This window comes from Chrysochloris asiatica, unplaced genomic scaffold (genome assembly GCF_000296735.1).
Source record: "Chrysochloris asiatica unplaced genomic scaffold, ChrAsi1.0 scaffold00004, whole genome shotgun sequence".
Lineage (NCBI taxonomy): Eukaryota > Metazoa > Chordata > Mammalia > Afrosoricida > Chrysochloridae > Chrysochloris > Chrysochloris asiatica.
In genome coordinates this window covers 44,156,203-44,180,069 of record NW_006408522.1, presented here as the reverse complement: position 1 = coordinate 44,180,069, position 23,867 = coordinate 44,156,203, and the positions used below count along the sequence as shown (strand labels likewise).

Here is a 23,867-nt window from a genome sequence, read left to right as displayed (position 1 = left end):
ACACAGTATGGCTTAAAAGAGGACTACACTTGAGTCATGAAATAGGAACAAAGTATTAAGGTACTGATGAGCAAATGAATTTCTAGACACTTAAAGAAATGGAGAAAAACATAAACATCACTTTTATATAAGCCAAGAAATTGGATCTGCAGGGTTTGTCTCTTCCCTTTACAAGCCTACAAATTTCTTGAAGAGATGTTCTCTGACACTAGGCACAACTCGCTCCACTCTTCCTATCACTCATAAAAATACAATCCATGCACATTTCAAAAATTACTGATAAATCTCGCCAATAATGTCTTAAAAAGTATAATCTCTGCTTTAAGAGATCACAATATTAAAAGTAGTTTAAATACTGCCATAATTAACAAGAATAACGGAGTCATTCTTAAAAGTATAAAATTGTTCCTTGTGCAGTGAAATCAAAATTTTTCAGAGAAATCTCATAATCAATATCCTGAGCTATAAAAATAACATGTTGATTATATTTACAAGTCATATCACTGATTGCTAATTTTATTTACATAAATGACAAGATTATCATTTACCAATTACAAGTCTACGGGTTTACTTGGTAACAGTTGAACTTTTCCAATAGGATTTTTGGGAGAACCTTTATACCAAGGCCTTTCTCTTTCTGATGATTTCCTTAGGACTCTGTTACTTGCCTCAGAAGAAAAGTCTATATTGTTATTTACAACAGATTTTAATATACCATAATTAGTCAAGTCATCCAATGGAACTTTAATTTGGTCATGAGACATCACTTTCTCTTTACAGATTCTAGCAGGCCCAAGAGAAGCATTCACTGAGGCTCTTTGGTGCCTGTTCAGCTTTGATGAAGATTTAGAAGCTAATTCCATGCTTGGCTGTTCCTGTGACATAGACTGCTGTTGGTTAAGACCTGAGCTGTCACATCCCACAGAGGAATCTTGGGGCATATTCTCTACATGTGAAAGTGCACTATCACAGCTCACTGCTTTCACCAGCGGAGAGGCAGCAGCTCCATGACTCACCAGCTTAGGCCTCACAGGTTGTCTGTTATACTCCAGCAAAGAATTAATTCGCCGGACAGACTGGCGGACAGGGGTACGCTGAAACTTCAGAGGTGACTTTACTTTTGTTCTATTTGGTTCATTTAAAGAAAGTTTATTAAACCATTGTATGTGGTCTGAAACCTTTCCAATCTCTGTTATCTGTGCACTTTCTGAAACCATTTTATCACACGCTTCCACCAGTGACTGCTGCTTAACAATTCTCACAGACTTTGGCTTTGCTAAGTTTGATATATTACATGTAATGTGCTCTAAGGAAGATGATTTAGCTACATCTGCCCTAGAAGCTGTGTGTTTTAGTAAGTTTTCATTAACTATTTTCTCACTTTCCATTAATTTAGTATTTAGCGTCTCTATTGGGATTTCCTGTTTCTTTATTTGTTCATCACCAGGAGACACTTGTTTGCTTGAAGATTCTTTCAGTATATCTGAATAAACACTGTGTTCAGCTTCCATGTTCATCTGAGTTGAATAACATTTTACAGTCGTTTCTTTGTCAAATCTTTGAGTTTTGTATGGTGAGAAGTCTTTCTCTGAAAAACTGGTTTCATCTTTACTTGTGTGGCGCTCGGACTTTTCCTTTAATTCTGTTATAGTTAAATCATTACTTTCAAACAGACTTTTCTCTGGGCTATGTTCTACATTTCGTGATTCATTTAATTTTACTTTCTCCACAATAATTATTGATGATTTTCTGTGATCTATCAATTCATGAAGATTACTTCCAGATTCAGAAAATGCTTTCTGAATTTTCACTAAAGTCTCTGTGGTCAAGTTCCTTTCATCCTCGCTAAGAGTGTTTTTATTTTCAATACTATTATGCTGACTGTGTACATTGGGAGAGGTGAGTTCATACGAAGTAACAGATGACTTCTCAACCGCAAGATCAGGCTCCACTCTCAGATTTCCTACTATCGGAGATATTTCAAATGCACCTATTTCCTGAAAACTTGAATTACTAGGTCCTGTCCAAGACATCCGGTAATTTGTTCCATCTTGTCTCTCAGGAGTTAACAAGTTTTCCTCAGACTTACTGATCTTTTTTGAACCTAAAATAAAGCATTTGAACAGTTTTAATCTTTTATATTTGACCTAGTTCTGAAATATTACTCAAACACATGACAGATAAAAGTACTAAGCACTTAACTTTAATATACTAAAGATCTGTAGAATTAGAAATAATTTTAAATAGAAAAGCATCAAATATTTCCATGTAAGTATCTTTAAATTGCTGGTGGAAAATCCAGATGTTTTCACACTACTCAAACATGAATTTTTAAAGATGAGGCTTTCTGCTCTCACAAAGATTTACAAGCCTTGGAAACCCTATATAGGGTGGCACTTAACAACAGCAGCATGGAAAATTAGTATATTTTACCATTAAAAAGCAACTAAAGCAGACTTGCTGAGTAAAACTCTAACAACAGTATGTAAGCATACCTTTCTTTGTTAATCTTTCACCAATATTTGGGCTAAAAAACAGACCTGTTTTAACAGATTCAATCCCATTTTTAAAACTTTGTTGATTTGCAAGTCTTCGACCAACATTTTCATATCTATTGATACCACAACATCCATTCTATACAGAAAAGAGAAATGAAGAGTTTTGGTTAAGAAATAAACATAGTAATTCAACATATTAAGACCAAGCTTTTTTGGGTAGTTTTTTGTAGTTACCCAAATCTTTTATAGCTGATTAAAAATAATATAATTAGGAAGCAACTTGATAACATAAACATACTTGCATGCTACTGACACTTGTAGGCTGTCATTTTTGATTGAAATACAAAATGTCACATATTCAGTCATTAAAAAAAATTAATTTGGGGGTTGACTTTGTGCCAGGACCTTTTCAAAGTAGTTAAAAAAAAAAGACCAAGATCCTGTTCCCATGGAGTTTACATTCCAGATGAGGAATTAGACAAAAGCAAGATAAATAGTAAATGACATTATATAATGCAGAAGATGAAAAATATTATGGATAAAAACAGAGTAAGTGGTGAAAGGTGAGTATAATTTTTAAAAGACCAGAAAGAAGAAAACTTTTGAATAAAGAATTAAATATGAGCATGAGAGCCATGAGTTTCCAAGAGAGAAGGACATTTCAGGAAGAGGAAAACATCCATGCAGTCTCTGAGGCTAGAGCAGGTCAGGCCAGTTTGATGAACAGTAAAGAGAGTTCAGAGGAGATGAAGCCGATTGAACAAAGGGAAGTAGCAGGAGCAGAGAGTAAAGAAGTAGGCTGCGAACAGTGCATATGTTGCCTTACAGATCAATGAAGAGCTTGACTTTTACTTATAGTGAAACGAGGAGTCAGTATAGAGTTCTGAGCAGCAGTGACATGATCTAACTTAGGTTCTGGAAGAATCATTTTGGCTGCAGAACTTCAGCAAGGGTGGAAGCAGGTAGACCTATCAGCAGGAGTTAGGAGATCTTATTGCAATAATCTAGGAGAGATGGCACAACTTAGATAAGGCAGAAAAAGTAAGAATTGGTCATCAGAATCTGGATATATTTTGAAAACAGAAGTTAAAGCAGACCAAATTCTCTAATGGATTAGACATAGCATGTAAGAGAAAGGAATCAAGACTATCTCCTTGGCTTTTGGCTGAAATAACTGGAAGAATGGAGGTGCTCTACCTAAGATGGAGAAGTCAGCTAGTAGAAGCATAGTCTGATGGATGAGAAGAAAGGGGAGATTGATGGCAGCAACTAAGAACTGCTTATCAGGAACTCTGTTTATGACAAATGATACTTGAGATGTCTACTGGGAAACTCAAGTAGACAGGTATTAAGAAGGCAGTCAAGTTGCTCAGGAAAGCAGTGCTGGAGATATAAAGTCTTAAGAAATATTTAAGATGAGCTCGAGTGAATGGAGAGAGAGAAGTCCAAGTGTTAGGCACTCCAGTGAAAAGGAATCTGAGAATTAGTGAAGAAGGAAGGAAATCATGAGAGCAAGGACGAGAAACGAGGAATTGTCTGTGTCAAATGCTACAGATAGGTCAAGTGAAATAAGGACTGATGTTTGACTACAGAGTCCTGGTTCACAAATAGTCAGGTGCTAAACAAAATGCTGGTGGTTAGAATGTGCTTGGTGGCTCCATGGAACCATCACCTACCGATATTCTCCAAAGACGATGACAGCCTAGAAAACTTTCAGTTTTATTCTGTCATATACAGTTGTCCTAAGTAAAACATCAAGTTAACAATAGCACCCTAACAACATTTGACCAGTGGCTTCAACAACATTGAATTTATTGGTGCTTTTGATGAAAACAATTTCATCTGATGAAAGGCTGACTGGATTATGTTTACAGTGACAAACAGGAAATGGAGACATTAAGTCTAGTATAAAAGCTCTGGTACAAAGGGCAGTAGACAATGGGACAGTAGCTGAAGGGAAGGCAGGGTAACCTTTTCCATGTCAAGTTTACATTTCTATGCTAATATAAAAATTATTGTTTGTCACCAATCAAGTGGTGAAAGACACTTACAACATCTCGGCTACTTTTCCCCAGACTAAATTTCAAACGAAGAGATCTTCGAACCTTTTCTTTACGACTGATTTTAGGAGAGAAGCAGCCAGCTTTTCCTGATTCTACCCTAAAAAGAGTGGAATTAAACATGTCAGTTATTTGTATAGCATAAAACACCAAAGAAATTCTTGCAGTAAGAAATTTAAGAGAAAACTGAAAGCAAATCATACTGCTAATAATTGAAAAGAGTAATATTTTTTCTAGAATTAGTCAAACTTGAAAACACCATATACGAATACACTGCATTTATATAGAGAGACCTGGCAGAGCTGGTACTTGATGGGACTGCCTTGTTTTTCTAGGTCTTGCAAGTTTTTTACCTTTAACAGGGTGCAGATTTACCATTTCTTTTTTACCACCTGATTTAGTAAAAATATTTGAGATTTACTTCTTGCAAAGGCTTCTGCTTTACATAGGTTCTGGCTTTCACAGGTTTTACTGAACATAAGAATGAGTTTTCCTATGAATTGTAAAGTTTATTAGTCACTTCTCATGATTTGCTTTAAACTAATAGGAATATCTAAATTTACACACAAAATAGGATTTGAAGCAAGTAAATCAGATTCAGATTAGAAAACTTTTTGTGGTGGGTATAGACAAAATGGAGTCCTGGAGTGGCACTGTAGGATACACATTGGACTGCTAACCACAAGGTTGGTGGTTCAAATCTATCAGCTGCTCCTTGGAACCCGTGTTGTGTTAAATGATGTCGAGTTGATTCTGACACATAGTGACCCTGTATATAGGGTTTCCAAGGAGTGGCTGGTGAACTTGAACTGCCGACCTTGTGGTTCAAACGGACTAGGAGTGCTGAGTCAGTGCCTTGACAGCACATAACAACAGCACAGACAAACCATTTTATAAGTCAGAGTATGAGGGTGATATAAATTTGTTACTATGGTTCAAATTAAAGTACAATTCTCTATAGGATATTAATAAAATATTTTATTACACATTTACTGTTTTCCTTTTTCACAAATAATGTGCCCACAGGTAGAAAGTGCAGGAAAGGTGAATTTAAGTAAAACACTGCAGGCATAGGATGTCCATGCATGTGCCACATGTCTCGTGACATTTCTAGTGAATTTCAGCCTCATTCACCTGGCCTCACATTTTACGGGGAAATCACACCATTCTGTTCATTTTCTTTCATTTCTTGCTTATGTGTATGATAATAATAATTGTATAATAAAGGTATAAACCAGTCAAGGATAGTTTGGTATCCCCTGCCCTGCCCCACCTCACATAATCAGATAATATACAATGGAAACTGTGCATTTGTTTCTCTTAAGCTGATGATACCTACACCTTATGTGAAGTTTCCATGTGATTAGAAACAGAAACTGAAGTCAGCAACATGCAAAAGGAAAACCTGACATAGCACACTTATGAAGATAAAGTGCAAGGGAGATGCACAGTTGCCAAAAAACATGGGTGTTATTTGCAGTACACACACACACACAAAGTTCATGGGACAATTCCATTGTCTTTTCATCCCATTTTCCACAAAGCTTTGGAAGACCCATTGTGCATATGTGTGTATACGTATATAATTCAGTCAATAAAAACAAAATGTCCTGGATAAATTACCTGCAAATTTTCTTGCCTGCAATCCTTTTACTTCTCCTGTGGACACCTGTACTGATCTGGTTCCCATCAATGGTTACAGGAGTGAGTGAACTTTGAGATGACCCTTCTGGGCTTGCATCAAAATGAACTATAAAATTAATCACATGTAATAATATCACCCAAACTTATTTTCTTTCAAAGTATAAACTATTAATAACAGCAATTTAAAGATTTCAAGCCTTAATCAACCTTCCATTCCACAAGCAACCACATAATTTCTGGTTAGATGATTCAGGTTCCATCTAACCCAACTCAAAACAAAAAAAATCTATTTCTCACTTTTTAACTGCCTACAAAACGTCTGATTAAGCATTACTTTGAAGACTTTTGCCTTAAGCTCTTTTAACAGTACAAGTGAGGATGGGCATTGTTGCAGTTTGGAGGAAAAGCAAGCATTGAAGCAAAACAGACTTAAATTTGGTCTACCACTTACTAAAGAACTTTAGTGACTAGTGTGTATAAATATTACTGTACTATATATAGGACCCCTGGTGGCTTAATGGGTAAGCTAACAAATACTAACGAGCCGATTCATTTCAACTAGCTGCTCTGACAGAAAAGACCTGGAGATCTGCTCCAATAGAATTACAGCCTAGGAAACCCTACGGGGGCAGTTCTGCCTCATCACATTAGGTTGCTACGATCAGAACAGTCTCAACAGTACACAACAGCAATGGCAGCATTTGAAAGGATTGCTGCTGCTGTTAGTGCAACCCTCTATAGGGTATCCAAGGAATGGCTAGTGAGTTTGAACCACCAACCTTGTGGTGATGAGTCTAGTGCTTATACTACAGCGCCACACCAGAACTCCACTTTGAAGTATTGCTATAGTTGGTAAGTGCTGTTGAGTTGGTTCCAACTCATAGCGAACCCTTATAGGGTTTCTGAGGAAGCTGGTGGATTTGAACCACTAACCTTGTGGTTTGCAGTCCAATGCTGATCCAACAGTACCATACCAGGAGTCCATATTAAAGGAGAGTAGGTCATATAAAAATTCAAGGATTTGATAAGATATGGAATAAAGTTCTGGTTCTTAAAGAATGATTATATAAAGGGCACTCACTGATGTCCATGTTTATAACAATATTACAAAACTTCTTATCTGGTACCTGAGGCTGGTGTAGAGCTGCTACTGAAGAGACTGCTTGGCAACCGTTCAGGGTTTAAATTGTGCTTAATGGACTTCCTTTTCTTACTGGAGAAGCCGTGAGATGAATCTACTGGTAGTTTACGCTTAGCATTTGGTGTAAGAATCATCGGTGATACAGACACCTGGGCTGAAAAAAAAAAAATGTTGTTTCTCCCTGACTTGATAAAATACAAATATTTTATATAACTTCATATAAGGTTATTACTACTACTTAGATCTAATCAGTAGGGACTAGAGGATACATTCACAATATCAAAAATATACTATGCAACTAAATTAATATTGTGTGATTACTTAGAGGCAATATTCTTAAGAAACAGCAGTAACAAACAAAATACAATAAAAGATGACATAATACACATTAAAAAATATTAATGTAAGAAAAAATTCTAACAGATTTAAGGCAAAAAATGAACAAAGTATTATTTTTGCTTTTCATCATGTCTGAATATTAACTTCAGTTAACTTCTTTAATATGGAAAATAAAACATCATAGTATGTTTGTCTATTGTTGTTGTTAAGTGCCATTAAGTCGGTTCCGACTCAAAGCGACCCTGTAAAGGGTTTCCAAGGAGCAGCTGGTGGATTTGAACTGCCGACACTGTGGATCAGTCCCATGCTGATCTTACAGCGCCACACCAGAAGCCCTGTTTATCTATTAGGACTGACAATTTCAGACACAAGCAAACTAGGATAAAAAAATTAGCATATACTAATTCAACTTCTGGTTTTAAAAGAAAAATGTAAGAGTGTGTGTTTAAATGAATATGCTTTTGCTTCTAGGCAGAGCAGAAACAAAGACAGGAAAACCTACTGGAGCTATTTTCACATATTCAGTAACTAAGTTCTAGGTAACAGAAAAGCATGATTAAAAAGATTTAAAAGAAATTCTTATCCAGTACATATTCTAATATGTAATCAGCATTGTCACCAAATAGTATTATACATTTCCACTGAAAATGTTGTTTGAATTTTATTAAAAATAAACTAAAGCTAGGTAATTATTATTATAATTATTTCGTAGAATATGAGACACATTTTCATTTAAATAAATATGTATAATACCTACCGATTTTTTCTTGCTGAGGTGTAAAAGAGGGTGTTCGGTTAGATTTAAGTTTACTTAAAGCTCCACTAACAAAATCTGAAATGCAAGGCATATGTAATCACATAATCAATTACAACTGAACATTTACTTATCTTATGCCAGTAGTAATCCATACTAATATTATGATCTTCTTTTAACAATTTTTTATCAGCTTATACATTTTAAAGTCATTTAAGATTATAGAAAAGAAACTAACGGCTATATTTTATTTCATTCCCCATTTATACTACTATTACTCCTCAAAAACCAAGACATACAATACAAATGAAGCACAACACAAGTATATATAATTTACAGAAAGAGTATGGAAGAAGGAATCATTGCTTATTGAGGAAGAAAGGAAATGGAAATGAGAAAAAGCTTTGCAGAGGAAGTGAAACCTAGATGGTGTTTTGAAGAACTAGCAGGGTTGATTAGATAAGAAGGCAGCATTCCAGCTAAAATGAGTAGCACATACAAAGGCATGTGTCAAAACAGGATCTATGCACACTAGACACCAGCTTTATACTACTGGAGTAGAAAGTGGGCAGTGGAGAGTGTGAACATTTGGCAGAACAGAACTGTGTGCCATTTTACATAATGCGGATTTACCAAAGGCAGCACAGAGCAACACTGTCAAATCTGCATTTTAGAAAAGTCACTTTGGAGTAGTGTGACAAATAAATTTAAAGGTGCAAGCCTTTTTATAGGCAAACTAGTTGGAGACTTCTGTAAGTAAATTAGTCATTCAACAAAAATTTACTTCATTCCTACTAGGGAATGCTGGAGTCCCGGTGTGGTACTATGGGTTAGGTTAGTACACTGAACCACAAGGTTGGCGTGAACAGCAAGGTCAGCGGTTCAAGCTCACTAGCTGCTCCTCAGAAACCCTATACAGGGTCGCTATGAGTTGGAACCAACTTGACTGCATTTAACAACAGGAACAATGGGAGTCCTGGTTTGGCGCTGTAGGATAAGCACTGGACCTCAATTTTGGTTTGAACCTTAAGGTCAGTGCTTCAAATTCACCAGCTGCTGCTTGAAAACCCTATACAGGGTCACTATGAGTTGGAACTGATTCAATGGCACTTAACAACATGTGTCAAGTTTATGCAATGAGTAGGAATACAACAGTGTCCAAGATAGGTATAGTCTTTATCTTTATGGACTTTATTCAAGTATAAGAAACAAACATTAAATGTAATAAAGAAGTAAACATGTCCATAGAATAGGTAGTCTGATAAAAGTACAAACATAACAACAGAGCCATAAATGAGACCGAGAAATGAGAAGGTTCCCTGAAGAAATGATATTTTAGTGGACACCTGAAGAAAGAGTACAAATTAATGAGGTCAAGAAGCAATAAAAATTGGAAACAAGGATAAGCACTGACTTAACAAGACTTGCTTATCAGCGAGATGCAGAGATGAGAAAAGAATAGCTAAGGACTCCTAGAGTCTGATTCTGATGACTGAGTGGACAACACTATCGCCAAATAATTAAGGCAATTATGCTAAGAAGTGTTAGATGACACACCTATGAGATACCAAAGTGGATATGAATCAATTTGTGGAAAGATAAAGACCGAAAACGTAAATCTGGAAGTCACCAGTTCAGAAACAGCAGGTTTAAGCCAAACATAAATAACTCAATATACTATATACACCATTCAGTTGTTGTTGTTAAGTGCTGTTGAGTCCATTCTGATACACTGCTCCCCTATGCAAGGTTTCTGAGGAGTAGCTGGTGAGTTTGAACCACCGACCTCGTTGTTCAAACTGACATTTCGGTCCAGTGCATTATCTGCCAGCACTACATTAGGACTGCATTCATTCAGTGGTGGTGGTGGTTAGGTGCCGTGAAATTGATTCCGACTCATAGTGACCCTGTATAGGGTTTCCAAGGCTGTAAATCTTTATGGGAGCAGAAAGCCTCATCTTTCTCCTGTGGAACGGCTGGTAGTTTCGATGACCCTAATGTTTGTAACTCAACTCGTAACCACTACACTACCAGAGCTCCTTTAGTAGATGCTTATTCATTAAGAAACTCTGGGCTGACTACAATGATATATAAAACATAGTCCTTGGTTTTAAATATAGGACAGTCATGCTCAAGAAATAATTAACTATAGAATATTAGAGCAGAAAGAAAGATTATTTTCTCCTTAAGGAGAGATATGAGGGGAAATGAAAAGCTTGCTTGATTTAAGCAATTAAACATTTAAACAAGATTTTGCCAACTGAATACAATTTGAACAGCAGGCATTGCTGTTGTTAACTGTAGTAAAGTTAGTTCTGACTCATACTGACCCTGTATAGGATTTCCTAGGAGCGACTGGTGCGTTTGAACCACCTTACGGTCTAGTGCTTATATTACAGCACCAGAGCAGGGCTCTAATTGAAAACAATTTGAACACTAGGCATAGATAGAAGTAAAACATTATATAAAGGAACAATATAGGCAAACAAACAAAACAGTTTGGAATAATAGCAAAAAATTCAACTTGACTAAAGTATAGGATGAGTAAAAAAGAGACAGGAAATGGCTAGAAAGGTACGCCAAAGCAAGTCTATGAAAAAAATTTAAAAGACAAGCTGTCAAGATCAGTATTAAACTATTATCAATAAAAACTCCTGAAGGATATGTTTGATATATGATTAAGGTTATATTTTAAGAAGTCAACCTAATAGCAATAAGTAGGGTGGATTCAAGGAGACACAAAAACCAAGACCGATGGGATCCTTCAGTAAAGATGAAGTTACAAACTGCAGAGATGGACTTCATCTCTGAGTACAAATCTTACAGAACCCAAATACTGAGTGGATGTAGACAGTGAAGGGAGGAATTCTGGAAAGATGGAGGCATAAACAAACCACCATCCTGACTCTTTCCCTCAAGGACAAGAAAATGGTGCTTGGCTTTGAGGGACTCTGAATCAGAGAGAAGTAGGGAACTGCAGATAGGTTAAGAATCAACAAATCACATAAGGTAGGAACATCACTTTTCCCTTTATCTCTTCCCCTTCCTAGCCACACATTGGCTGTTGTGAACTAGAAAATGAGCCTGCTTCCCTAACCACCACAGCCCCTGCCCCAAAATCCACGTGGCAGGCCTCCTTGAGGGTCGGTGTACAGTATTACTATCCCTCCCTCAGCTGGTAAATGTTGGCTGCTGGACTGATGCCAACAAGGTTCAGGTCTCAAATGGAGACAGCTCCTCTAACCACCACGGGAGCTCTGAAAGCAACAAGCCAGACCTCTGAGTCATGGGGGGACTCTTAAACCAACAAGCCAGATCTCTTGGAGGTCCTTCTGAAGAGAGCCAGAGGAAATGTGCTGGTGTTCCTGCCCACACCCCTCGACTACTAGCTCAGATATAAGCAGTCCTCAGAGAGCAGAGACAAAGAAGACAAAGGCATAATAACCTGAGAGAAGAAAAGTGAAAATTTCCCTACTCTAACAAAGACACGATACTACAAATTGAAAAAGCTCAAAGAACTCAAAGCAGGATAAACCCAAAGGGATCGACACCAAGAAACGGCACAGTTAGGTTCCGAACATTTAAAGAGAAAGAGAATCCTGAAAGAAGTAGGAGAAAGCAAATTGTCACATACAAAGATTCCCAAAAAGATTGAAAACGGATATTTTCTCAGAAATTTTGAGAGCCAGAAGACAACAGAATGATATATTTTAAGTGTGGAGAGAACTGTCAAGCAATATATATATATACTTAAGGTGCAGAAAGAAAGGAAAACTATCCTTCAAGAACAAGGGTGAAATAAAGACATTCTCTGACAAACAGAAGCTGAGAGAATTCATATCCAGATGACTAACTCTACAAAAAACACTAATTGTTGCTAAGTGCCGTCGAGTCGATTCCGACCCATAGTGACCTGGTATACGATTTTCAAAGGAGCAGCTGGTGTGCTTGAACCTCTGACATTGCAGTTCAATCGACTTTGCAGTCTGACGCATTAGCCCACAGCGCCACACCACGAGTGCCCATAAGTTGCTCCGTGGGAGAAAGATGAAGCTGTCTGCTCCCACTAAGCTATAAAGCCTTGGAAACCCTAAACGGATTGTTATGAGTCAGAAGTGACTTGACAGCACTTAACAACAACAATAAGGAGAGCTGTAAATGAAAGGGAGAAGACATAAGAAAGTAATTCCAAGATATACACAAAGGGAAATATATGGACAAGTGTAAGTGTTTACTAATAAGGTATTCATGCTTTCTAACTAAATGTTTTGTTCTTCATATTTTTAAAATAGCAAATATAAAAGGTAAGGATACAACTATATTACAGAGCACACGAACTATAAAGATGTAATTAATGATCACAAAAGGGAGAGGAATGGTATAGGTATACAGAATTTCTTGTATGATATTGAAGCTAAGTTGGTATCAATCTATCCTAGAAAGTTATGTTGTTGTTGTTAAGTGCCATTGAATCAGTTCCGACCCATAGCAACCCTGTATAGGGTTTCCGAGGAGTAGCTGGTGAGCTTGAACTGCCAACCTTGCAGTTCAAATGGCTTTGCAGTCTGACACATTAACCCACAGCACCACACCAGAAAGTTATTATAGAAACCTTTATTAAGCAAAAATATCAAAATGTGAAGCTACTGTTTCTCAATGTATCCTTCAGCACGTTACTTTCAATGTTGAACAGAACATCTAGAAAACTGATCAACAAGGAAACAGAGGAGGGCCTGAATGACATTATAGATCAAGTAGACTTAATAGACATAAACAGAATGTTGTTGTTGTTAAATGCCTTGGAGTAGATTCCGACTCATACCGACCCTGAAAAGGGTTTCTGAGGTTTTAAATCTTTGTGGGAGAGCAGAATGTCTCGTCTTTCTTCCACAGAGCAGCTGGTAGGTTTGAACCTACAACCTTGTAGCTAACAGTCCAGTGCTTATCCTATGGGGCTACCTCGCTCCCTTATATAGAATATTCCACCCCAAAATAGCACAATATACATTCTAATCCAGTGCATATAGATCATTCCATACAGCTTAGCCTTGCCTCACACCACACAAAAAGCAAATTCAAAAGGAATGAAGGGGCTAAATGTGCCAACTAAACCCATAAAATAATGGTAAGAAAATCCAGGGCAACGCTGTTAGGGTTAGCATTCACCATGGCTTATCTGCACAAACAGCACTGTTGTTCTTGTAGTACAGCAGTCAGTTCCAACTCATAGCAACCCTTATAGCATTTCTGAGGAGTGGTTGGTGGATTTGAACCACCGACCTTGCAGTCGAGAGTTTATCCTATAGTATACCAACAGCATAGGACATAATAAATGGGACCTCATATTAAGCTACGACTGGAAGAACATCTTTGTAAATCATATATGATAAGAACCTAATAACCAAAATAGATATACAACTTTAAAACAAAAAGACAAATAATCTAATCATTAAAAAAGGATTTCAATGAACATTTCAGCAAAGAAGACAGTCAAATGGCCATCAAACACATGAAACGATGCTCAGCACCATTAACCACCCAAAACATGCAAACAAAAATCACAATGAGGTATCAATTCACTCCCCCTAGGATGGCTTCTGTTTAGTGTATAGTCTTAAATAATTCATGCCACTAAGTAGTTCAGTGAGTCTTGGTGTGGTGCTGTAGGATAAGCAATGGACTGCAAACTGCAAGGTCAGCAGTTCAAAGCCACCTGGAAACCCTATATAGAGTCACTAAGAGTCAGAATCACCTCAATGGCACTTAAAAACAATTAAAAAACCTAGTTCAAACTCTGACCCCACACGTGCATTACTATCGAACATTTCTGACTATTCATCTTCAAGTGTGAATTTTTCAAATCAGGGAATTTTCTCAAATATTTTAATAAAGTTATTTTTCTAGTCAGAAACCTTTAATGGTTCACCAATACCCACCTCACTATTCTATTCTTTAGCCAGGCTCACCGTGATACAATCCTAACCTTAACTATGAATCCTTCACTGGAATTAGGATGGTTTTTTTAGAGACACACAGACTACCCTACACATGCTTTTCTTCCCCAGCATCCTTCCCAATAGGATTCAAACATTCAGACCTCTACCCAACTCCCCCAGAGTCTACCCATTCTTTAAAAAGTCTTAAGTTCAACCTTCTCTTTAATGAGTCCCTGATCACTACAACCCAGGGGAACTTTTCTCTTTTAAACATGTTACATGTTTCTGCTACTGATTTAGCACTTAATATTAGACTACATTGCTATTTTTAACTCTTCACATGTATTTATTTGCAACTATACTGTAAGCACTCTAAAGACAAGCACCATAGCTTGTACTTCTTTATGAATGAACACATTTTAGAATGAGGTTTTAAATAAAAGTATTTTAGACTTCAGATACAAATGTACCAATACACTTCCATAACATGGCCCATCACTCACCTCCGACACTTTGTCTTTGCTTTCTCTTACACTCACCAGGAGATTCATATTCACCTTCTTCAAAGGCGTCTAGCGATGGAGTAGCACAGAGACCATCAATACCCAACATAGCTGGTATCTTTTCCAGGATACATTCTGGCACATGTCCTAAATGAAAATGTTCACAAGACATTATTATCCTTCCTCTACCCTCAAAAAAATATTTAATATATTAACTTTTCTAGCAGCTGTCTTCTCACTTAAAGAAATCCTGTCATTGAAGTGTACAATGACATCTTACCAATATCTGAAGCATGATCAATAAAAGTCTGTACTACAGCCGCCTGCAATCGGAGTTTTTTTTCTGTGTTAGCAGACATCTTTTCATGTCCCTCACTTGTCTGAAGAAGGTTTGGTGCAAATATTACTGCAAGGTTGATGCTATCCATCTTATTCTCACTGGATCTTAAAAGAAGTAAGATTTCATGAGATAGGACTAAAGAGGAAGAGAGTTTAAAATAATGTACTGAGCATATTTTTATGACTCCTTATTAGTCATACAAAGGGGCCTCAAAACGTTTGTGTAAAACTTCCACGATCTCCATGAACTTTTTCAAGCCCCCACATACACAATACAAAACACAGAGACCACATGACTGACTGTCAGGAACACGGATGGAACCAGAAAACACATACATCATAGAGCTTTCCCAGGTTCATACTTTACTGTGAAGTAACTGAAGATTTGTAGAGCAGGTCATCAATTTTACATTTAACAAATCACATACTTGGTTTCATTTCAATGATTGTAATCTCCTCCAGGTAACATCACTTGCCCCACTTCTTCCCTGTGATTGTGTCCATTCTACCTTCTTTCCCAAACCTTCTGAATTCTGTCCTTAGGTAAATGCTGCCCTCTTGATCTTGAATGGTGTACAACAATCTTGAATTGTTGACCCCTCTATGTAGCTATCTATTGCTCGACTGAAAACTGAGCCAGGAGGGTAAGTTTGGTTCCAGACCTGAAGGGTAACAAAGAGCCATACTCTCAGGTTCCTCCAGTCTCTTTCTGACCAGTAAGCCAGCTCCTTTTTGTTCCACATTTTCTCCCACTCTGTCCAGATTCTTTTCAGTAATGCCTTTCAGAACAGTTAGTAGTGGCAGCCAGGCACCATTTTTCTGGTATCAGGGTCATGAAGACTGATGTTCACATGTTCTGTTAGTCCACTGGACTAATAGATTCCAGGCTTCATCACTCTTTTTCCTCCCCAAAGGAAGAGATCAATAATTGTACCTTAGCTCTTTTAAGATCTCAGTTGCTTACTTACAAATGTTAAGATACAGATTATTTTTGTGGACTTGTTGTTGTTCTTAAGTGCTGTTGACTCAGTTCCTACCCATAGCAACCCTGTATAGGGTTTCCAAGGAGCAGCTGGTGAGTTTGAACCGCAGACCTTGTGGTTAAAATAAACTATGCAGTCCAGCGCATTAACCCACAGCGCCATACCAGGACTCCATCTTTGTGGACTATGCTATGCCAACTGATGATTGTGTCCCCCCTGAGACTATGGTTCTGAGTCAACCCCCAAGACCCATCAACTAGTTCCCTACAGGTATTTATTTGGTAATGTCTTTGAAATTTTCATAATTTTGTCCCTTGTATGCTCTACTCACTTATGTTTGCAGCAAAGGTCAATACTCATATATAAATATCCTCTATCAGATCTTTATCTATTTGTGTTTCTCCCATACCGGTTCAATCACTGTATTTATCCAAGTATACATAGATGACTCTTATTGCAGGATTCAACAACATACTTTCTGTAGCAGGAGAATATGCAGTATCTTATAGAAAAATCTCCATTCCAAATAAAATGCATTATTATAAGGGTAAGTCTTTATCTAGATGAGAAATTAAACGATTATGTCCTAAGACTTTTAATTAACACTTACCTAAGGGAAACAGTCCTGAGAAAGTTAAAGAAGTATCTTAATATATCAATTGTCCGGTCAGTCATAAGACAAGAGAGCAATAATGTAGCTTTATTCTTCTCCTCTGTTCCTAACTGTTGAGCTTTGAAAAGTGCTTCATGCAAATCAGCTGGGAGAATGGGTTCTGGCAACTCCCTAAAAAACTTCTTCAGAAGTCCTGCAATATCACATGGTGGTGCAGAAGACAGGCAACTTTCCCCATGATCCAGTTCATTCTGAAATACATGAATAGTACTGAGTGTACTTTGTACTAAGAATTCACTGCAAATAAAATCCTTTCTCACAGAGCTTTCTTTAATAAACGTCTTTTAACTCTTGTTTTAATATATATTACACCTTTCCAGATGCCTCCTGAGTGGGAGAACTGGCTAAAGGTTAATGGTTCAAACACACCCAGAGATGCCTTATAAGACGGGCTTAGCCATGTGCTTCTGAAAGGTTTTCTTGAGAACCCTATGGAGCAGTTCGACTGCACATGTGGGTCCCTCGCCATGAGTAGGAATCAATGGCAACAGTCAATCATATCTTGTTGAAAGACTAACATGAAAAAAAAAAACTATTTGCAAATTCAATTTCAATTATTCATAAAACAGTTCTAAACATTTCAAATGTTAAAACCAAAATCATACAAGGGTACAAATGAAAAACTATATAGTTCAAAAATAAGTCTACCTTTAATGTTCTGAGACGAATAACAGATCCTGATTTCCTAAAAAGTCCTTCTGTATGAACATGTTCTTCTAAAGATGTACAAGCATCAACAAGAAAGCTAAAAGAAAGAAAGCTTTTCAGCAGAACAGCAACATGTCTTATCAAATCCTATTCTGCCCAAGCACACAAGCAGACCACATATACCCTCTCTCACTTATCAACATGGCTAGGTTCTATCAGAAAATGGAGGATGACCACACTGGATCACAAAATGGACAATGAATACATCATTATTGATGTTGTTAACTGCCGTTGGTCAGTTCCGACTCATAGCAACCCTCATACAACTACCAAATGAATCATTACATAACTGTCAAACCACTGAGAATCATGGTCCCATCAAGCTGACATACAGCCTTACCCATCACAGTCAGCAAGACTCTCTCCTTGCACCTTACCATTTGTTACTGCCAGACATGTGCTGTTAATGTGCAAAAGAGCCAGACACAAATTTTTACTGATGTTGTAAACACAAAAATGTTGGCTAACAAGATAATCGGTAAGTGGGGAAAGGGTGTATTATGTCAGCTTCTGGAATCTTTGATGCCACAAATTTTTAATCTTGCTGATAAAAGATTACTTTTCATTGTTTCTCTTGCTTCTAAACTTTTTCTCTAAGGGCTGACTGCAAAGCCATTTGAACTGCAAGGTGGGTTGTTCAAGCTCACCAGCCGCTTCTCGGAAACCCTATACAGGTCGCTATGGGTTAGAACTGACTCGATGTCACTTAACAACAACAACTTCAATGAGCTCTCTCAATTCTACATACCTCTCAAGCTATCACTCTTCTGTATTTTCCTTCAGTGTATACGTCTTCTCTTTTTAACTGCATCCACTTTTTCATTTTCTAGTCTATACTCATCCCTCTCCAATTAGACTTTTATTCCCATTACTAGAATGAAAGGAGTCCCTGGGTGATGCAAATAGTTAGCAAGCTGGCTCGTTAAGGAAATGTTGGTGGTTCAAGTCCACCCAAAGGCATCCTGGAAGAAAGGAGGTCTACTTCTAAAATATCAGCCAATGAAAACTCTACAGTGCTTCGCTGGGTGATTCTTTGGAACACAGTGCGACTCTATTCCAAAGTTCTATTCTGATACACACAGGGTCACCATGAGTCAGAATCTATCCCTATTGAATAAACTGGAGTAAAATTGTCCTAAAGCAACAAAGTGCTCATAATGCTTTGGTTGATATACCAATTAAAGTCTATATTATACCATGAAAGTAGCCAAAGTAAGACATACTTTAAATAGATAGACAATGAATCAGGTAGGAGTTAATTAAGGCAGCTTCTTTATAAGCATTTTAAAGCTATTCTTTAAAGTCACTCCTCCTTCAGTAATTTCTAATGCAGTCAGTCCAAAGGTTATTTACAAATAATAAGCAGCATGGAAAAGCTGAAGTGTCAAATAATATATATTTACAGATTCAACAATATCGTAGTTTTAATAGCTAGATATTAACATTTCTAAAACCAACAAAAATATACAAACTATTACTGCATTTTACAGATATAAATTTTGACAAAAAAATGAAAATTATGATGTAATAGAACAAAAATAATTTGCTTCCTAACATTTACATATTCTGATCCTTAGCATTCAGTCCTGGGAATAAGTATAAAATTACCAAGTTACAATAAAATATGCAAAAGTTAATTTTTTTTTTTTTTACATTAACTGATGCTGAGAGATGAATCATGTGTTAGTTTCAAGCAAATGTGTGAATCAATTAACATTTGTTTTTACAAGTTCTAATATCATTTTGAAATTTTTATTCTTTATTTCAGACTTCACTCACCTTGGAATGTGTCCATATTCTGGTACAAAAGAGTGGGGTAAAGCAATAAAAGGTACTCCAAATACTTTACCCTAAAATGACAAAACGGCAAATTCAGTTACTTTAAGACAAACATTAGGCATAATATAAGTTTTCTTAAACATTAGGCAATTTAAAACCCCAGAAAACTTGAAAAAGAAAAATATGAGCAGTCAAAACAAAATAACCAATTATTTCAGGTGCATACGGTAACAAATAATTACTCTGGTAGATATTATACAAGGAGCCCTGGGAGCCTAGTGGATTACAAACTGGGCTGCTACCCAGAAGGTCAGGAGTTCGAATATAACAGCTGCTCCACAAGAAAAAGATAAGGCTTTCTGTTCCCACAAAGACTTACAACCTTTGAAGCCCTATCTATACAGGGTCGCTATGAGTCGGAACTGACTCAGTAGCATACAACTACCACCACCAGTAGAACAAAGGTGACCAAGAGAAAATCATTGTCTCAAACAATCTGGTAAATTCAGCCTGTAACCTGATACTAGAGCATCAATTCTATTGTTGTTGCTTTTCAGTGCCTTTCAGTCGGTTCTGACTCATAGTGACCCTATATGGCCTCATGGTTCTTTAAACATCAGTTTATGAATACTAATTTGAATAACCAAACTAAGTCACGGATAAACAAAGTTTATCTCATGTTACTTACTGAGTACTTCCTAAAATTATATTAGTAGTTATTTTCAATCCTAATTTTTAAATTATTTTTTTCTCAAGCATATACACAAAACAACCACAGTTCAAGTCGGAACCCACTTGAAGGCACGCAGCTAGCCAACCAACCTATAAAGGAGTGCTCTTCAAACTGTGCTTTGAGGTAACCAAGACAGGAAATGGGCAAATACTTAGTGCAAATCTCATCTAAGAAAAAAACTATTTGGTAAACACTTTTTAAAAATTCACACTCAAATTTGAATACTGTGAAGATCCCAAAAGTAAATATGTGTGCTTGTTAACTTGGGTGTTTTTGTATACCTCTAAATAAAGAATTTTCTGATATCTTCACGTGCACATTTTAACATCTTAAGCTGTAGCACTGATCAGGAAGACTGGGGTTTTTCATTGTACTTAAAAATAAATTCAAGCCTGTTGTTATATTTGTTATAAAAAAAATTAAGACTATGGGCACACCTAATCTTCACATGTTAATTTACCTTCTTACATATATCTGTTCTCTATGAGTGCTCTTATGTTTCAAAAGCAACTTATCTACCCACATATTTATAATAAATATTAATTTGGCATTAATGATTCACCATAGTAACAATTTTCAAGCCTTCTTTGAAACATCTGGGTGCATTTAATTGACGAGTAGTCTAAGACGTAGAGGACACTATAGTGATTAAGACAGCAGGCTCATAGAGTCAAGACTGTTTTAAATTCAGGCTCTACTAGATTAGCTAAATGGCCTTGATCAGTTAGTATTCTCTGTGACTTCGTATCCTCACATAGATTCCAAGTTAGAGTTGTCGAAAGAATTAAAACACAAAGAATTGTCTGATACACAGCAAGCCTTCACAGAATATTATTGTTACAACTATCATTTGATCTTTTAAAAAGAGATTATATGGGTAATCCCTTATTTGGGTACATCAGAATTTGTGCAGCAACAACAAAAATGCAAAAATAAAATACATGCTGAAACTGGTATCATACTACAATTCTTGCATGTATCTAAAATTCATGTTTTGGTTTTTTTCCCATTAAAGGATTTCATTATCCTCAGTAACTGACTTCACAAGTGCTATAATTTAATCTCATAAAATAACACTGAAAACATTTTATATATTGGAATATCACTTCATAATGTCATTTTATAAAAGATTTCATTACTTACCTTAAAAAACTCAAAAATTACTTTAATTAACAAAGAGCAAAAGAAATGCCATTTCTAAAGTAATTCCCTCCCATTCTTTAAAGATTTACTGTTGTTGCTGTTAAGTGCCACTGAGTTAAGTGCTACTGAGTCTGTTCTGCCTCATAGTGACCTTATATATGGTTCCCAAGGAGTAGCTAGTGGATTTGAACCACCGACCTTGCAGTTCAAACCCACTTTGCAGTCCAGTGCATTATCCTATCAGATTAGCACCTAAAAACTCTGAGGGCAGTTCTACTGTCACATGGGGTCACTATGAGTCATAATCAACTCAATGGCACCCAACCACAACAAAATCTAAACTTATATAGCATGATTAAGAATTCGAATGTAGGTCAACGATCACTACAACCACCATCATTAGTTGAAAAAGTGGTCTGAGACATTTACTAAAAACTAGGTGCTGTAGGTCAGTTTGAACTGCAAGGGTGGTGGTTCAAACTCACCAGTAGCTCCTCAAAAACCCCATACAGAGTCTCTATGAGTTGAAATCAATTCAAGGCACTTAACAACACCACCAAGCAATCCAAGGAGAGCTATTATTATAGTTTATAAACTAGGAAACTGAGGTATAGTAAAACTACCACTCCCAAATCACACAGCTAATAAATGTAGTATAAAAATCAAACCCAGGTGTATGGGATTCTAAAGGCAAGTATCACGTTTTCTTACTAAGAGGTAAAAAAAAAAATCTGGATATATATATATTTATATTTATATTGCTTAGTACTGCCACACAAACTCCAAAAGCTTTTTCAATCATTTACTTCTGGCTTCACATCTTCATTTTTTAAAAACAATGGTGTGTCTTAAAAGCATGAAGTAGGGAAGACGGGCTGCTTCTGCTTCACTGACATGGCACTAGTTGAAAACATAGTAAATTGGTAGTGTCTGGAGACATTTTGATGGTCACAAGTGGGAGCACCTAGTGAATGGTGGTGACGGCGGTGGTGGTGTTCCATGGAGTCGGTTTCGACTCACAGCGACCCTGCATAGGATTTCTGAGGCTGTAAATCTTTACCGAAAGTCCTGGTGTGGCTATGTGGGTTAATGCACCAGACTGCAAAGCCGTTTGAACTACAAGGTCCGTGGTTCAAGCTCACCAGTTGCTCCTTAGAAATTCTATAAAGGGTCGCTGAGTCAGAATCGACTTGATGGCACTTAACAACACAACACCAAATCTTTAGGGGATCAGAAAGCCTCATCTTTCTAGCGTGGGACGGCTGGCAGTTTCGAACTGCTGACCTTGAGGTTAGCAGCCAGATTCGTAACTACTACCAAGAACGCTGTTGAACATCCTCAATGCAAATGACAGCTTCCCTATCCCTTTCCCAATAAAGAATTGTTGTTGTTGTTGTTGTCAGGTGCCGTCGAGTCGATTCCGACCCATAGCGACCCTGTATAGGGTTTCCAAGGAGCAGCTGGTAAGCTTGAACCGCCGACCTGGCAATTCAAACGGCTTTGCAGTCTGGCGCATTAACCCTTTGGGCCACACCAGGACTCCCATTTACTCAGACCAAAATGTCAATAGTGCTGGGATTGAGAAACCGTGCTCTAAACTTTGTAATTTTCCATCAAAAACAGTCAAGAATGTCATTCTTTACATTTCAGCAATTGACCATCTGGATAGAACGCCAACCTAAATTGAATTCCATATTCTCTTTTTGATCACACAAAGTGAACATTTTAGCAAATTCTGGTAATTAGTGATGGTATAGGGTGTATCCTTTATCTAAAGCTCCTTCCCCAACACTTACCCCTGTTTCGGCAGCTGCTGGTTCGTGTCTCTTGCGATTGCTCGGCCAACGGCCACCCTTGACCTTAATGCCATAGACAGCCCGAAGCTGTTGCAGCACGGCCAACCTTATTAGTCTCTGATCCCACATCCCGGACACCTCTCCCACTCTCTCTCGAGCAGGATTCGGGTCTTGATTCTAGTATGCCACCAAATCTTCCAATTTCCAAACACCCTCAGGTTTGTGCTCTGCTCCGTTGCTTTCAAGTCACTTCCGGATGTCCTCGGGCCGCCGCCCCTTCCTCGATCCAGTATGCACTTACACTGACCCTCTTCTCTTGGCCCTTCCTTTGATCTAGCCACACCTCACCCTTTTTTCACTTATACCGACCTTCTTTCTGTCACCCGATCCTTTCGGCCACTTTCCCAGACCTCCCTTCTTTCTTCCTAATTCTCCGTTCCTCCTTCCAACGTCTGTTTCCTGCAACTCTCCCCTTCCGGTGACTTCCTAAGACCCCAGTTATATCCCAAACCTCATTTTGCCGTCTTCGTTTCTCCTAACTGTAAAGATCTTCTCCGCCCCGCTACCCCCGTAGGCTCAGCCGGCGTTCGCTTCGCCGTCCCCGCACTTCCCCCCACCCTTCCCTAGCCCAGCCTCCGGACCAGCGGCTGCTCAGGGGCCTCTTCCAGTCCCGGTGCCCGCCCGGGCTGGCCGCCGTCGTCGTCACCCCGTTTCACAGGCTGCTGCCACCCTCCTCCGTCAGCCCGTCTCCGATCCCTAGCCAGCACATCCTGGTGAGCTCACAGAAGCCAAGAAGCGATCCTCACGCCCTCGCCCCACCGCCTCTGCACACAGCCGG

General features: G+C 37.8%; 1 protein-coding gene across 1 annotated transcript; it reads right to left on the bottom strand.

Moving 5' to 3' along the window:
• Nucleotides 1-551: 551 nt before the first annotated feature.
• ARHGAP11A (Rho GTPase activating protein 11A) lies at nt 552-23,265 on the bottom strand. Its single transcript, XM_006831802.1, has 12 exons — nt 23,030-23,265; nt 19,358-19,428; nt 17,519-17,615; nt 16,808-17,061; nt 15,156-15,319; nt 14,876-15,022; nt 8,440-8,514; nt 7,330-7,497; nt 6,182-6,308; nt 4,550-4,658; nt 2,496-2,634; nt 552-2,104 (listed from the first exon to the last, which is right to left on the bottom strand). Exons 1-12 carry the CDS (start codon nt 23,156-23,158, stop codon nt 552-554), a joined length of 3,033 nt encoding a protein of 1,010 aa, XP_006831865.1. The 5' UTR covers nt 23,159-23,265.
• Nucleotides 23,266-23,867: the final 602 nt, after the last annotated feature.